Below are 14,472 nucleotides of genomic sequence, written 5' to 3' on the forward strand. Positions count from 1 at the left end.
TGGTCATTGACGTTGACCATGGCTGTGCAACCGCCTTCCTTTAAAAAGCAAGGGGAGCCCAGGTATGTAGCATGATCTTCTAGCAGATTAATTAGACAAATTCCCCACTATGTAAGATTAATTACCTGGCCAGAGACTAGAGAGTTTGTCTAGACTGGAAATGGGTGATTCCAGCCCGGGTACGCTGGCTTTCAGCTGAGCTCCTAATTAATCAGCCTTAATTAAGCTGTTGGCTGAATGAACCGCCAGACTCAAGTCTAACAAACCGGTGGGTATTAGTCAGGCATGACAGTTTTGATTTATGGTAAATCAGGCTCATGGCTGAGAAACGAGAACAGGCGCTATGAAAAATGTGAGTCTGACGAGATCCTTCCTTCGGGAATCATGTTTACCTGTTGGTTGATTATTGTTAGTGCTTAAAGACAGAACAGTGGCCTGTACTACGAAGCGGGGTTACTGTCTTATCGGGGTAACTTGTTGGATTTAAGGTAGTCTGGGCAAAATGTAAGTGAGCGAATATGAAGTCCATTTAAACTGTGGTACCTTAAATCCGACAAGTTACCCCGATAAGCCAGTAACCCCGCTTCGTAGTACAGGCCACAGGCCTTGAAAATACATATATGGATGTTTTGAATTGTATTGATTTATAATTTAGAAATATTTTATAGGACAGTAGCATGTATTATTTTTATTTCTTAAAGGTATTTCTTAACCCTTAAGAGCCGACGGATGATGCAGTGATGCCCAAACGAAGCTTTATGAACCATTTGTTGTATTTTTTTACCCCACTAGATGGCGCCCTTGGTTTACATTGGTGCATGCTTTGAGCCCTTTAATGAACAGAGAGCACCATCTAGTGGGGTAAAAAAAATACAGCAAATGGTTCATGAAACTTCACGCCGTCTGCTCCGACAAGCCTGCATCTGCCCGCCGCCGCTGGAAAGACTCCGCCGGACACACGCAACTTCGGGTCTCCAGATTTATTAAAACGGCACAAGGTCACGCGACTGACGAGCGCGTCCCCGAGAAACACAGCGATCGGGGCACAAACCCAGGGATCCAAGTCCACTTCAAATCCAAAAGCACAACTTCAACTCAATGTAACAATCCGACGGATGCCGACAGGCTGTCCACACGCCACACTGCGACGCTGTGAGCTTGGGGGTACGTGGGATGGGCTGGAGATCGGAGCATCCCACATGCATCTGGGATGGACGGACGGACTGGGGGGGAGAGTGTGTATGGGGGGAGCAACGGGGATTATCCTCCTTCTCAAAGAGATCAGTGAACTCAGGATTTCATCATAAATCATATATTATCATAAATGCAAGTAAGAGTATGGAATCTAATTCCTGACCACACAGCTAAAAGGCGTCTGTTATATACAGTATAGTGTACTAGAATGGCATTTAAACCCCCCCCCAAATGTGCAAATTTATATTATGTGAGAGCATTCATGGACCTTAATGGGAAGGTTCCCTAATATTCCCTTAAAGTACCCATCCCCTCACATTCCTGAAAGTTTAGGACCAGCATACAGGTATCTGGGCTGTTAGCTAAAGGCGTGTTGTCCTGAAGTTAAAACTCCCCCAGAAAGCTCGTATTGCACCGGCCTGGATCCTTCACGTCTCTGCGTCGTCTTCCTGCCAGGATACAAGCTGTCACTCGGTCCATAAATAGAATAAAATACCTAGCTTGCACAACAAACCAGTCTCACGCACGACTCAGAGAAATAAAACGGATTCTGGAAACACTACAATAAGTTACGAAGAGAAGACGCAGCGGGTAGGGGAGGGGTTTGTGATGTGGACTTGCCCCTGTTAAGTGACACTACTCCTTAATGTAAGGAAATGGACAAGCTTCTAGGAGCCCTAAATGAAGGTACTGTTTGTCTCCTCCAGTCATGCTCTGGAGATAAAACTAGCAAATCTCAGGGCTGATCAAGGGTTGCGCCCGTATTCACATGCTGTTGTTTATCCGCTCGGTGAGAAGATAAATTCGGACTGCTTGGAAAGTCCGCAGCCGTCGTAGCGTAACGTGAGCGGTTAACGATAAATAAGAAGAAACTGAAATAAGGATCAGAGATCACGGCTGTCGCTAGCCGGACACCCAGGGGAGATTCGGGGTGTGGGGGCCGTCTCTCATTCGCCCCTCTGTCGCTCGATTATGCGGGACAGCTTCTCACAGTTGTCCATCTTCATCATCTCGGCCTTCTGCTTCAGCCTCTCGTCCCGGTACAGCTGGGCCAGGTTGGCCAAGTCCGACTCTGAGGAAGAGGAGGGAGATCACGAACCGATGCATCACCACGTGAGACAGCTCCGAAACCCCGCTCCAAATGCCAATCCTTCATATGAGGACCAGTCTCCATGCTGTAGGCTTGGCCTCCACATTTTGCTACAAAGTCAGATTTCTTGCTAAATGACACCCCCTCTTCCCAAAGTTCAGATGGGTCAAACCGTATGTCATAAGGTTCTGGATCTATAAAAGGAGCCTTCCCCCCTACTCAGGAAAGGGGGGATTCAAATGGATAGAGAACTGGAGACCTACTCTGCTGTTTCTCCTTCCAGCAGCTGCTCTGCAGATGCTCGATGTAATCGTTCTCCACGGACTTCTCAAGCTCCAGCAGAGAAGCCCCTTTGTACTCCTTCTGGAAGCCCTTGTCCACATAATACGTGACACCCATGTGTTGCGTCTCCCTGGAAACTACCAGGCCCATAGACCTGTTCAGTGGAGAGAGACTAATGCAGAACAGAGCATAGAACATAGATACACACCCACAGAGCATAGAACACAGATACACACCCACACACCGAAAACAACAGCGGCTTCCAGTACTGGCAGCAAGAATAATGCCTCAAAACCCATGGTTGATAGGGTTAACAATCATTTTCCTGGTTTTATCTACTGCACCATTCGGTTCCACAATAACAGACAAGGATCCCCTGTGTGAGGTCACTCCGACAAAACAGACATTTACGCTACAAGCTTTAGCAGTCCTGCAGAGAGGGCGGCAGACAGACTGGATCCATGCATTTTGGAATAAAAAAGAAAACCACGGAGTGATCCACCAATATTCTGCTTCAGATCTTCTGCAACAATTTACTGCTAAACAAAACTCAGGTGTTGTAAAGAATCAGATGAGGCTGGAAGGAGTGACGCGCTCAAGCTGGTTTTCACTATATCTACATTTTACATTTACATGCACTTATCAGATTTCATTCAAAGCTACTTATAGTAGATGGGTTACAATTTTATGTGTGATCCATGGGATCAGAACCCACAACCTTTGCGTGTGTTAGCACAATACTGTACTTCCTGAGCTGCATCAAAATATATAGATTCCTGGTTATCTGAAATCGTTACATGGATAAGAACCACCATTTTTCAGTGCTCTAGGGGTGAAGGACTAGATCTAAGAAATCACAGAACAATAATATGTTTCAAAGACTGTTAGAAAACACCATAGTTAGTGGAGAAATGCTAAAAAAGGAGAATGATAGCAAGCGACGAACTTAACAGGAACGAATAAGAATCTTTTTTTGAGTTAACCAATCCGAGGGCCTCCTCCCAAGGAGTTTTATTGTGTCATGTGGTCCAGGGAACGCAGTGACAAATTTTTGTGTCATAATTGCAAGGGATACAGAAGTTTGAGGAAGGGAGGGAAGGACTTGATCTCTCCCAAACCGGACCCCCAGCCTCAGCCTGAGGTACAGTGCCGTGCTTCTGCAGGCCGAGCTCCGCGCAGAACCCGGACCTTGCTGCGGCCGAGCGGCAACTTACGGTTTGTAGAAGAGGCTGTAGGGGGGGTTGGTGGCCATGAGCTGGGTGAAGACGGAGATGAGGATCAGCACGAGCACGGGGAGCAGCTGCAGGAAGGCCGTGAAGGTGTTCTGCAAAGACACCAGCACTCAGCCTTGGACACCATCCAACTCAACGGCGCAACAGACCTGCCTTGAGACAGCTGACATGCATTTAAATGGCCCTGCACTCTGTCAACACAATGCTTAGCGGGAACAATACTGGGATATAACCGAGGTCTGGACCTCGCTGTCGCCGTGGGAAACAAAGCAATGTCACAAGAATCACGGGCTTGATACTGATTTTGCACCCAGAGTTCATATATAACATATAACCAGGCACACGCACACACACTAGGGGTCATGCAGGGCTGAAAGTCTCCTTAATGACCAAACAAATACATCCAGCTGGCCTCACAATGCTCCTGCAGAACCCCCCACCCCCCGACACGGACAGCACACGGAACGAGAGACTGAAGCCTTCAGTAACGAGAGAGGCACTGCGACACTTAGGACCTTGTGTACAGGGACCTACCGACCTGTCTCAATCAGCAGATGGCTTTGTAACAGCCCACTAGCGAATTATCACTGTCCTTCAGTAGAAAACAACACATCAGCAAATATTATATACCTGCAACTGCCAGGTGAGGCTATTTCTGAACACGACAGTAGGTTTAATTAATCAGTCTAGCATTTGGGGCACAAGTCAAGCCACCGACCTGCCAGCAACCCATTTTCCAAGAGGGCCCAGTATAACTTCAACTGTCCAAACTGGTAAGAGCTTCAGCTGCCCATATCCGGTATGGCCGCTAAGCTACGCTACGCTAACGAAGCACCTTCCGCATACCTGGCTGCGGTTGTCTTCCGCTTCCTCCTCGCGTCTCTCCTGAGCACGCCGGCGACGCGGCTGGTAGTAGTGCGTGTAGGTGGCGCCCCTGTTTGTGTACACGTGGACGTTTCCTGTGGAAGACGCAGGGCGTGCGGGTAGGCCAGGGGACTGTAAACGCGGCACGGCAGCTGATAGCATTTTGGCTAATTACACAGCACCGTTACCGGAATGCGGCCGGGTCAGGGACCTCGATTACATTTCAATCATTCAAGTTGCATTGGACACGCATCTAAATAACAATAATTCGACGTGCAAAAATTAGGTGTTACAGTAAACTGTAAAAAAAAAAAAAAGCTTTAAAATGCTAATGTGTTCTTTGTGGTGCTGTGTTACTAGGGTATTGGGCTAATTCTGGGCGAGATGGATACTGGGCCTCTTTTCAGGCCAAACAGGAGGCGTATAAAACCAATGAGGCAGACTGCTGACCTGTGGGAAACCGGCCCGCAAAGAAAGCATTGAAGAGCTCTTCGGGGGAGATGTCCGCCTTGAAGTCTCGGGCGAAGTTGCGGTGGGGTCCGGGGGCAGGGTGGGCCGTCTGGTGCCGGGGGCTCTCAGCCGATGGCGCCTCGTTGCACAGGTCGTACTGCCTCCGCTTGTCTGGGTTGCTCAGGACCGCGTATGCATTCCCTATGGCTGCGGTCACCATGGCGACCGGGTCACAATCATTCCGATGGTTCCTGGTTCTCAAGCATGCTAGTCTTCAGTTCAACTTCTCTCGTTTCAAAAAGTACATTCACCAAAGCCTTTGCAAGTCTGCCTCACATGAACAAGGATTAAATAGCCCTTCGCGTGAGTCACAGAGAGCAAGTTTTTCTTTTTAGTGGCACATCAGAAGCTACATTGGTAAAGTTCTACAGCTGATTTATCGTGGTATAATTTACAATTTACAAAAGTCGCAATAAATACTGACTGATGACACGATAGTAATACATTCATACAACATTTCAGAACACACATTTTAAAAACTATGTCACTCAGTGATTTGTCCGAGTGGTGCATTGTGGGATACCTGGTTCTGCTGGGGTTACCTTTGAAAGCATCTGTGGCTCCAGGAGCACAGTTTTTGTCAGGGTGGAACTTGAGTGCCAGCTTCCTGTAGGCCTTCTTCAGGTCCTCGTCGCCGGCGTCTTTGGCCACGCCGAGGATCTCATAGAAGTCCTTGCATTTCTTTATCCTGAAAGTTTGAAGGAGACAGACATTTGAGAAGAACCGTAACCAAAATTCTGAGATACAACTGCTTGTCTACACGTTACCAAATGTAATAAGTAGACCTGGGGTGTTTCTCAATCTGCGTACTTGACCGTACTTGTGTTCTCGTGTAGCTGTTTTACGTCATCTTCCATTGCCGAAGACCAGCACCAACACTAAGAAGTACAGAGGACGGTGAAAATCCTCACCTGAGGACCCCCTGACGCTGGTCCTCGCTGAACTTCTCCTCGCTTCCCCTGCTGCTATCCTCCTCCCTCGAGCTCCACCCACGAGCATCGTGAGCGTGGACCTCCTCAGTGGGGCCACCCTCATCCCTCAGGACCGCGTCAATTAAAACTGGGGGAAAAGGGAGGCACACGGTGAAGATTCAGGCAAGGACAAGCACTCCTTCTCCAGCACAGGCTGCCCTATTTGAAACACTGACCTTTGATGGTTGCAGGAAGTTTGTAAGAATAAGAATAATAGCTTAAGTGCTAGAGCTGGAATCCATCTGATCCAGATATACTTAGAGAATGAAAATGTGAACTATTTAAATGAATCACACCCTGCTTCGCCCATGAAGAGACTGTATGTCTCACTGTACCACCTGAGTTTTTTCTGGCTTAGTCCGGATTCCTCCCGCAGTCCATAGACAGGCAGTTACGTGTGGATGTACCCTGCGATGGGGGTGGCGCCCCCTTTGGCCCATCCGGGGTACACCCCAGCCATAGGACCTTTGCTACCCAGGATAGGTTCCATCCCACCCCCTTGACAAATGGTCCGAAGACGAATGGACATTTTGTGTCCTTGCACTTAGACCAGGGATATTAACTGGCACCTTCACAAAATCCCCAGGGACCTTTATGCTGTAACCCACAGCTTTCAAGCAGAAGAGGAAAAGCCACTTTATTTTGACATAAGAAGTCAGGTGTCTGAATCACACAGCATGTGACTTTTACTCTGCGCAGACAGGAAAATCACAACAGAGACTTATTTAGCTCAAAAAAAATCCTTTCAAGTAATTAATTCGGCAGGTTCCCAGCTCTAAGATGACCGGACGGTTCTTACAGTATGGCACTCTGATCACTGGGAATGAGACCGACGGACTTCCTACACTGTGCGATAAAAGCAGTTTTGTTTACTACAATGGCTCGGATTTCTCCATTGTTGTCGCACCCGGATTGGTCGTCAACATGTCCATCCTCCCCTGATTTACTTCCTGGTATATATTGCAGGAAACACTCCGGAGGTAAGGAGCAAAGGAAGAGCGAATCCGGCATTTCAGACTGACTCCCATGGATCGAGTCAAACAAAGGCTTCAGACGCGGAGGTATAACCAGAGACTTACTTTTGCAGGTCCCAGGAGGAGCTCCACCTCGCTACCAGAGCGCGACCAAAATATCCAGCTGTTAAAACGCCAAACTGTAAGATGTATCAGTCCCTTGGGAAAAATGTGGGAGGTCTCTTTGAAGGGGTCAGTTTAATATGTTCACTTTCTGACATACTGATAAATTATAAATCCATCGTACTGGATAAGGGAGTTGAGGATGGAGACACATGAAAAATTACTTTTTGAAATCTTGCAAATCAAACTGCAAAGTATATATATAAAAAAAACTGATTGATTTATTAGTTCCAAATGGCAACATACAATTTATATTTAAAAGTTACCATTTAAAAAATCCATGCATCTTCCATAACTGATTTACGAGTATGTGGTCACTGAGAGTCTGGACTCTGTCCCAGGGCGGGGTACCCAGGGCGGGGTACCCAGGGCGTGGTACCAGTCCATCACACTCATACAGAGACACCGGCTCACCTAACTGCATGTCTTGGGATTGCAGGACGAGTCTCCCATGACGTGTGGAATATAATACCTCGGAGTGGAGTTATAAACCACTGCAAAGTTAGAGTTAATGTCCTCGTGAACCTGGTGAATTAGCTTAATTCCCATTGGTTTACATATCCACTAGTTTGGTCAGTGGCTGGCAAGTTCTGCCTCAACTAATCACCAGCATACCTACCAATAAGTTACAGTCATAGTGGAGTAATGAGATCTACTAAAGGATAATCTCTCTGTGCTTACAATTCCAGGCACGTAAGATTCCACAGTGGCCCCAGGGCAAGTAGCAATATTGTTGTAGCATCTGTCTGTCAATTCATACCTGGCACATTTTCACCAGTAAACATCACCCCTTTATCTGTATTACACAATGACTCGTGACGGCACTTCCATGACACTTCGCAGGAGGCAGATTAGATGGATTAGGTAGGAGGTGTGCATCCAGACGGGATGTCACACAGTAAAACAGGCACACACGCCGACAGGGCGCACTCAGCGTCCCCATAAGCATTACCTCTCGCCCGGGTGCTGGGGTAGACCCTCTGCGCTTCATAGAGCAGCTGAAGCGCCCGGTCCCTGCGCCCGAAGCGGAGACACTGCTTCGCCTTCTCTATCAGCCGCTCCGATTCCTCTTTATCCATTTCTAATGCGAATCTTTCAAACCGCGATCACCCCCCTTTATATCGGCAGAAAGGAAGCAGCTGGCAGTGGAAGGAGCAGGGGCTTGATTTTCCGCTAACAGACCCGATCGGCTATTTAATGTTTAAATGCACGTCCAGAGGCATAACCTTGTTTGTGGATCGCCGATCGTGCCGCTTTTTTCCCAGTGTTGGTTGCTTGAGCCGTGTTTTGTACGACGCATAATTACACGCTCGCACTTAAAGCCCGTCCGCTACCCAAGTGCCGAAAGCAGGCGAAATAATTGCATGGCGAAGGGAAATCTAACACCGCCGCCGAGCGGAGCTGACATTTTCCTCCATGTTGAGCAGGAAGCGGAAGCTGGTCCCGTTCATCTCTCCTCGGCGACGGCGGCGTCCCAGCGCCGGGCGGGGGACGTGGATCCAGCGCTGTCCATACATGGGCAGGTGGACTGGGACCCCCCCTCCGCGATTACCGATGCCAGCTGGAAATAGCTTAACCTGACCACTGTCCATGCGCGTGCGTGTACGTGCGTATGAATAGAATAAAAAAATAAAGGCGATCAAGTATGCAGGCAGTACACCTACTGCGAGATGACAGGCTTATTAAAAACCAGTCATTCAAATGCATCTAAAAAAAGGATTGCCACTCAAGAAGGCCCAGTTTGTAAACATTAAGCCATTAGAACATTAAACCAAAAATTCAGTGTCAGCGTTTTCAAGCACGTGTCAATTGGGCTAAATGAAATCATATGAAATTCGGACACGTTACACGTCAGTTGTGCATGTATCAATTGTTTATTGCTCACAGTGACTATGATGGTCTCTTGTTCAGCAAGACTGGTCACACTGGGCTCACACCTAAAAGTAAAATACAATGACGTGGTCAAAAATCAAGTCATACGTCATCACAATGCAACGCTCCCCAACTCAATATATTTTGTCTGTAACACAACAGGCCTCTTTTGATCACACTCCCCCACCCCACACAGCAGATAAAAGCGTATAATGTATAATGTTGTACAATGTTGCTCTGACTTTGCAGTCCGCTACAGGAATATACATTCAAAAAGGGATCTATACTGGGAAATACTTGGAATATTGAAGTTTATTATGTTGTGTAAGGTGGGTTGAGAGGACCCACCTTGCTGTTCAACAGGTCCTTAAGTATTTCCTGGTCCTCGCTGTTCTGGAGGCTGCTGTTACCCGATGGGATCAGTGGAGTGTCTATATCTGAAGGGACGCGGACAAGATGAGACGCTCGTACTGTATGGGCACACACATGCACACACACACACACACACACACACACACACGCTCATTCCATGTCTCCCGCGAATAACGTAAGGTGGGCAGCAAAAGAGGGGGCATAATTCATATAGAGGGCTCAAGCTTATCATTAGCCAATGACATGTTTTGAAGCAGTGAGTGACAGGGGAGGAGGCACTCTAGGAGCCAATCAGCTTTCAGCTGGGGACAGTGTCTCTGTGACCCCACCCCTGTATACGCCCCTGGATACCGTTTACCACCCCGCGCATGGGGATGTGCTTACCTGTTTCTGCGTTTATCATCTTCACAGACACCAAAGTTATGCTCTCTTTCCTGCCGGTGATTGGGACGTTGCTGGGGTGGCGGGGGGGGTTAAAGATACTGTCAACCAATCAGCAAACAGGCAACAAAATGCTAATGGGCGTAACTTTGCGTTTAATGTTGCAGGCATATCTTAGCATGCTATGCTATGGTATGGTATGCTATGGTATGGTATGGTATGGTATGGTATGATATGATATGCTATGCTATGGTATGGTATGGTATGGTATGCTATGCTATGCTATGCTATGCTATGGTATGGTATGGTATGGTATGGTATGATATGCTATGCTATGCTATGGTATGATATGCTATGCTATGCTATGGTATGCTATGGTATGGTATGGTATGGTATGGTATGCTATGGTATGGTATGGTATGGTATGATATGCTATGCTATGGTATGGTATGGTATGGTATGGTATGGTATGGTATGATATGCTATGCTATGCTATGCTATGGTATGGTATGGTATGGTATGATATGCTATGCTATGCTATGGTATGCTATGGTATGGTATGGTATGGTATGGTATGGTATGGTATGGTATGATATGCTATGCTATGGTATGCTATGGTATGCTATGGTATGGTATGGTATGGTATGATATGCTATGCTATGGTATGGTATGGTATGGTATGGTATGATATGCTATGCTATGCTATGGTATGGTATGGTATGGTATGGTATGGTATGATATGATATGCTATGCTATGGTATGGTATGGTATGGTATGGTATGGTATGATATGCTATGGTATGGTATGCTATGGTATGGTATGGTATGGTATGCTATGCTATGCTATGGTATGGTATGCTATGGTATGGTATGGTATGGTATGCTATGGTATGGTATGGTATGGTATGGTATGCTATGCTATGCTATGGTATGGTATGGTATGCTATGGTATGGTATGGTATGGTATGGTATGGTATGCTATGGTATGGTATGGTATGGTATGGTATGGTATGGTATGGTATGATATGCTATGCTATGGTATGGTATGGTATGCTATGGTATGGTATGGTATGGTATGGTATGGTATCAGGAGTACATACCCTTCTGACACCACAGAATCACAGATCTTTTTACCTGCAAAAGAGAAGGAGAGCTATTCTACTCTGAGATCCCTCGACATTGCAGTTACTCTGCTAGGACCCTGATCCCCAACTCCAAAGGCTGTGATGGTGACATCATCACCAGCAAGTCAACTCCTCCTAGTAGAGGCTTCTAAGGTCACCATAATATTAATATATGTTTTTGTTGCACTGCAGACGTAGCTGTAGACGCTGAAGCTGAAGCAGTTTTGGTTAAGTACTTTGGTCAAAACTGCAAACAGACGTCAGCTTCATTTTGTGTATATCTTTGCACTACATGATATCCGCCTAACAGTTCAGAAAATTCCAGAGCTTTCCGGATTCCGGAGGATTACGGCGAGTTAGGTTATGGGGAGCACAAACACCTGCCTTCACCCTTGTTCTTTTGGCACCGTCCTCTCATATTCACGGCGGTCACCAAAATCACCATGACGACGACCAGGACAAGAATGAAACTCATCACTCCTGGAAGAGAATAAATGGCGACACAAGAACGGCGAAACAGCTGGATGCGAAGACTGACCTCGTTCTCGTTTTCGATAATGTGTCTTGTGGTAAAATGATATCTCTTTGAATAATTAACGATAAACTGAGGCTGAGTTGTGCATAGCCGTTGGGCGTGATGAATAAACACTTTGCGCTTTGGTGTGTACCGAAGGCGATCATGGCCAGGCTGTTCTCCGGAGCCGGGGTGGGAACAATCCCTGTGGTGCTGCTGAGTGACGCTGGCACTACTGCGGATTTCCTTGCAGCTGTTGTCAGCACTAGGGCGACAAAAACCAGTGGAAGCCACCTCAGCATAACCGGCCCTTCCCATTACATTCATCCAGACGCGCAGCCCATCATCGGACAAGTGCATGTCCTCATCAAAGTTGCATAACTGAATGGAAAAATGTCGTCATAGTCACTACAGTCCATTTCCCCTAAACTGCCTGTTCTGGCTTCAGCCCATGAAAAGCACAGGATTTCAGGGCTCCTTGTCCCGGAATAACAGGATACATATGCCAGAATCCATTTTGCTTAATGTTTTATTGTGTACATGCCACCACCACCACCCCCACCCCCCGCCCCCCAAATTTTTTTGTAGGGGTTATTACTGAAACAATGGAGGAAGTGACCTGATCTAGTGGAATGGGAGGGTGTCACGGCCTGGGGGCGGGTCCTGCCTGTAGTGGGCATTGCCCGCGCCGAAGTACGGTTGGCTGTGCTGGTGTTTCCTGTAATATTAGCCAATCGTTAGCATGTTCGAATTACCTTACAAGGGAAACCAGACAAGAGCTCAAGATAAATGGACAATAATAAATTTACTCATAAAAGGGGGGGGGGGGGGTGGCTGGAGGTACCCCTGTGGTACCCCTGTTACACCCCCATTTCTGAAAAGAACAGCTTCAGCATGACAGAGCTAATTCCTGCCATTTTAGCTGATTCATCCCTGATCCCATGAAAAAATATTACCTGGTGGGGTGACCGCCGGGCTGATGTCCCTGATAGTGTTCCTTAACGTTGTGGCAGCTGTACTTGTACAGAGATGAATATGCAACATATTCATAGTAGAAACAAGAGAAAAGTAAAGCAGATGTTATCGGCTAGGGTGAGATTTAGCAGCAAAGTCCAAAAGACAGGCTTGCCTGAGACACTCGATCTGCTTCTTCTCTATTATAGTAACAAAGGTCCCTATTGCTTGTACTGCTTACCATCAATCTGCTAAACCAAACATATAAGCCGGGCATAAAGGTATAGATGTCTACGACTGGAAAGAATTGTTAAATATCGGGACAGTGACCCAAGCAGGTCAGATACCAATGATAAACAGCATGACTTGCGGTGAAATGTTATTTTATGATACTCAGTGACATGAAACACAACAGTGGGATAGCAGGTTTAGAGAGGGTCAGATAAAATAAAGTAAACTAAAAGAATAAACTATGAAATTAAAAAATAAGGAGTTACATATACGATGAAATGTCACCTGGCGTTTCTGACGTTGTGCGATGCATCGGGTCAGATTTTACAGTCACAGGCAGTGTCTTGTCTTCGCTCTTTGATTCCGTCACATTTTTTCGGCTAAACGGGGAAGGTGATAGCCCAAGAATTGGTGGGGTCTCTGAAAGGTGGATGACAAAGTCTGATCTAACCTCCCAGGTTCAGCTACTGACACTGTCTGTCGCATCCTTTTCGAAATATCAGGTTCTAGAGCACATTGACTCAAAGGTGACAGGCTGTATGTTAGCACCCATGATAAAACAGGCCTTAATGGGAAATGCACCAATGCTTCAAACTGAAATCAATGCTGGAACATCTTTAGGGTTTAAAAGCCGCTGAATGTTGCAAAATGAAATAAAGGTGTTGTAGGACGCGCAAGGCATACCTGGGGTGAAGTGCTTATGCCCTGAGGACGTAGTGACATGAGCACCTATCGTCGTCCTGCCAACTGATACCCGGGGAGTTTGAGCTGGAATTAAAGCATGTAAACAATTTATTTAAGGCGTCACTCATCCCCGTCACTCCTCAGCTTTCAAAGATGCAGCTTAACGACACTCCAGTATCCAAAATGTGAAAGATTTTAAGGAAATTCACAAACTCCCCTGAGAGAACATCACCCCAAAGTCTGAACAAGCTGAGAAACAGGGGGGAACAGGAAAACAGGCATGGCTGCCCGTACACAGACTCTTCTGCTTGACTAACCTGTCGAGATGTGGCATAGATGTCCAGTCAGGAGCAGGGTGGAGCAGAAAAAATATGGGTACATTTCCGAATCCAGAGGGTCCTGTGTCTGGGTGATGGTGAGCGAGTGTCCTCCAGCACGTGTGTGCGTGTTCCAGCGCGGGCCGTGTCTCCGCGCCGCTACTGCATGCGTGTGTGTCTTCCTTAAGGCTCCAGGCCTTTGTGATTGTGGAGTGACAAGTCAGTGCCCAGGCCCAGACCCCGTAGCGCTTCCCGGTGGGAGGGATGGGAGTGGCTGCTGTTCTATCGACTTCCTGTGGAAGAATGACAGGAAATATGCAGCAGACTTGCGGAAAAGACAAACAAATTGGTCCACGGCTGGTGATTCAGGTTGAGTGTGAGACAGCTGTGGCCCCAATGGCTCTGTGCCATTCCCACACATGGCCACACAGTCACGACTGACAGATTGTGTAAACTTCCTGCGCGTAACACTGTCCCTCTAAATGGAAAATATTGACACTGTCCCTTTAAATGGAAGATATTGACAATTTCATCAGAAATACACACTGAATTAGTTTAAGAGATGCTAAAGATGATAAAATTCCCCTGTTTTTGAAGACAATAAATGTTTTTCTATATCTCAGTGATTTTCACCTTTTTTTTTTAAAAAAAAAAAAGGTTTTTAAATTTATAATCGCAACTGGAGAAATAAATGTAAAACATAAGGCAAATAAGATAATAGTCACACGAGAGATTTTGGGGTCAG

At 46.7% G+C, this 14,472-nt stretch overlaps 2 protein-coding genes across 3 annotated transcripts; both read right to left on the reverse strand.

The window, feature by feature from the left end:
* Positions 1–965: 965 nt before the first annotated feature.
* Positions 966–8,842, reverse strand: LOC111836736 (dnaJ homolog subfamily C member 18-like). The gene is made up of 8 exons (XM_023798255.2): positions 8,232–8,842; positions 6,084–6,231; positions 5,715–5,860; positions 5,113–5,319; positions 4,645–4,757; positions 3,781–3,890; positions 2,548–2,720; positions 966–2,266 (listed from the first exon to the last, which is right to left on the reverse strand). Exons 1-8 carry the CDS (start codon positions 8,356–8,358, stop codon positions 2,142–2,144), a joined length of 1,149 nt encoding a protein of 382 aa, XP_023654023.1. The 5' UTR covers positions 8,359–8,842; the 3' UTR covers positions 966–2,141.
* A 292-nt stretch (positions 8,843–9,134) lies between these two features.
* ecscr (endothelial cell surface expressed chemotaxis and apoptosis regulator) lies at positions 9,135–13,941 on the reverse strand. 2 transcript variants are annotated; one of them, XM_023798259.2, is made up of 11 exons: positions 13,728–13,941; positions 13,411–13,494; positions 13,012–13,146; positions 12,498–12,554; positions 12,161–12,259; positions 11,696–11,806; positions 11,412–11,507; positions 11,004–11,037; positions 9,908–9,978; positions 9,500–9,588; positions 9,135–9,216 (listed from the first exon to the last, which is right to left on the reverse strand). In XM_023798259.2, exons 1-11 carry the CDS (start codon positions 13,789–13,791, stop codon positions 9,211–9,213), a joined length of 846 nt encoding a protein of 281 aa, XP_023654027.2. In that variant the 5' UTR covers positions 13,792–13,941; the 3' UTR covers positions 9,135–9,210. The 2 variants fall into 2 exon arrangements, with proteins under 2 accessions (XP_023654027.2, XP_023654028.2); XM_023798260.2 differs by having other exon boundaries at positions 13,012–13,106; positions 13,728–13,778.
* Positions 13,942–14,472: the final 531 nt, after the last annotated feature.

Source organism: Paramormyrops kingsleyae, chromosome 24 (assembly GCF_048594095.1).
Source record: "Paramormyrops kingsleyae isolate MSU_618 chromosome 24, PKINGS_0.4, whole genome shotgun sequence".
Lineage (NCBI taxonomy): Eukaryota > Metazoa > Chordata > Actinopteri > Osteoglossiformes > Mormyridae > Paramormyrops > Paramormyrops kingsleyae.

Excerpts from the sequence above, each read along its gene's own strand:
- LOC111836736 (XM_023798255.2), bottom strand. The coding sequence starts at position 8,358 with ATGGATAAAGAGGAATCGGAGCGGCTGATAGAGAAGGCGAAGCAGTGT. Across the intron at positions 5,320-5,714 it reads AGCCACAGATGCTTTCAAAG|CCATAGGGAATGCATACGCG; the intron begins GTAACCCCAGCA and ends TGGTGACCGCAG. Across the intron at positions 3,891-4,644 it reads CGGAAGACAACCGCAGCCAG|AACACCTTCACGGCCTTCCT; the intron begins GTATGCGGAAGG and ends GTGTCTTTGCAG.
- ecscr (XM_023798259.2), bottom strand. The coding sequence starts at position 13,791 with ATGTACCCATATTTTTTCTGCTCCACCCTGCTCCTGACTGGACATCTA. Across the intron at positions 12,260-12,497 it reads CCCGGCGGTCACCCCACCAG|GAAACACCAGCACAGCCAAC; the intron begins GTAATATTTTTT and ends CTAATATTACAG. Across the intron at positions 9,589-9,907 it reads GATGATAAACGCAGAAACAG|ATATAGACACTCCACTGATC; the intron begins GTAAGCACATCC and ends GCGTCCCTTCAG.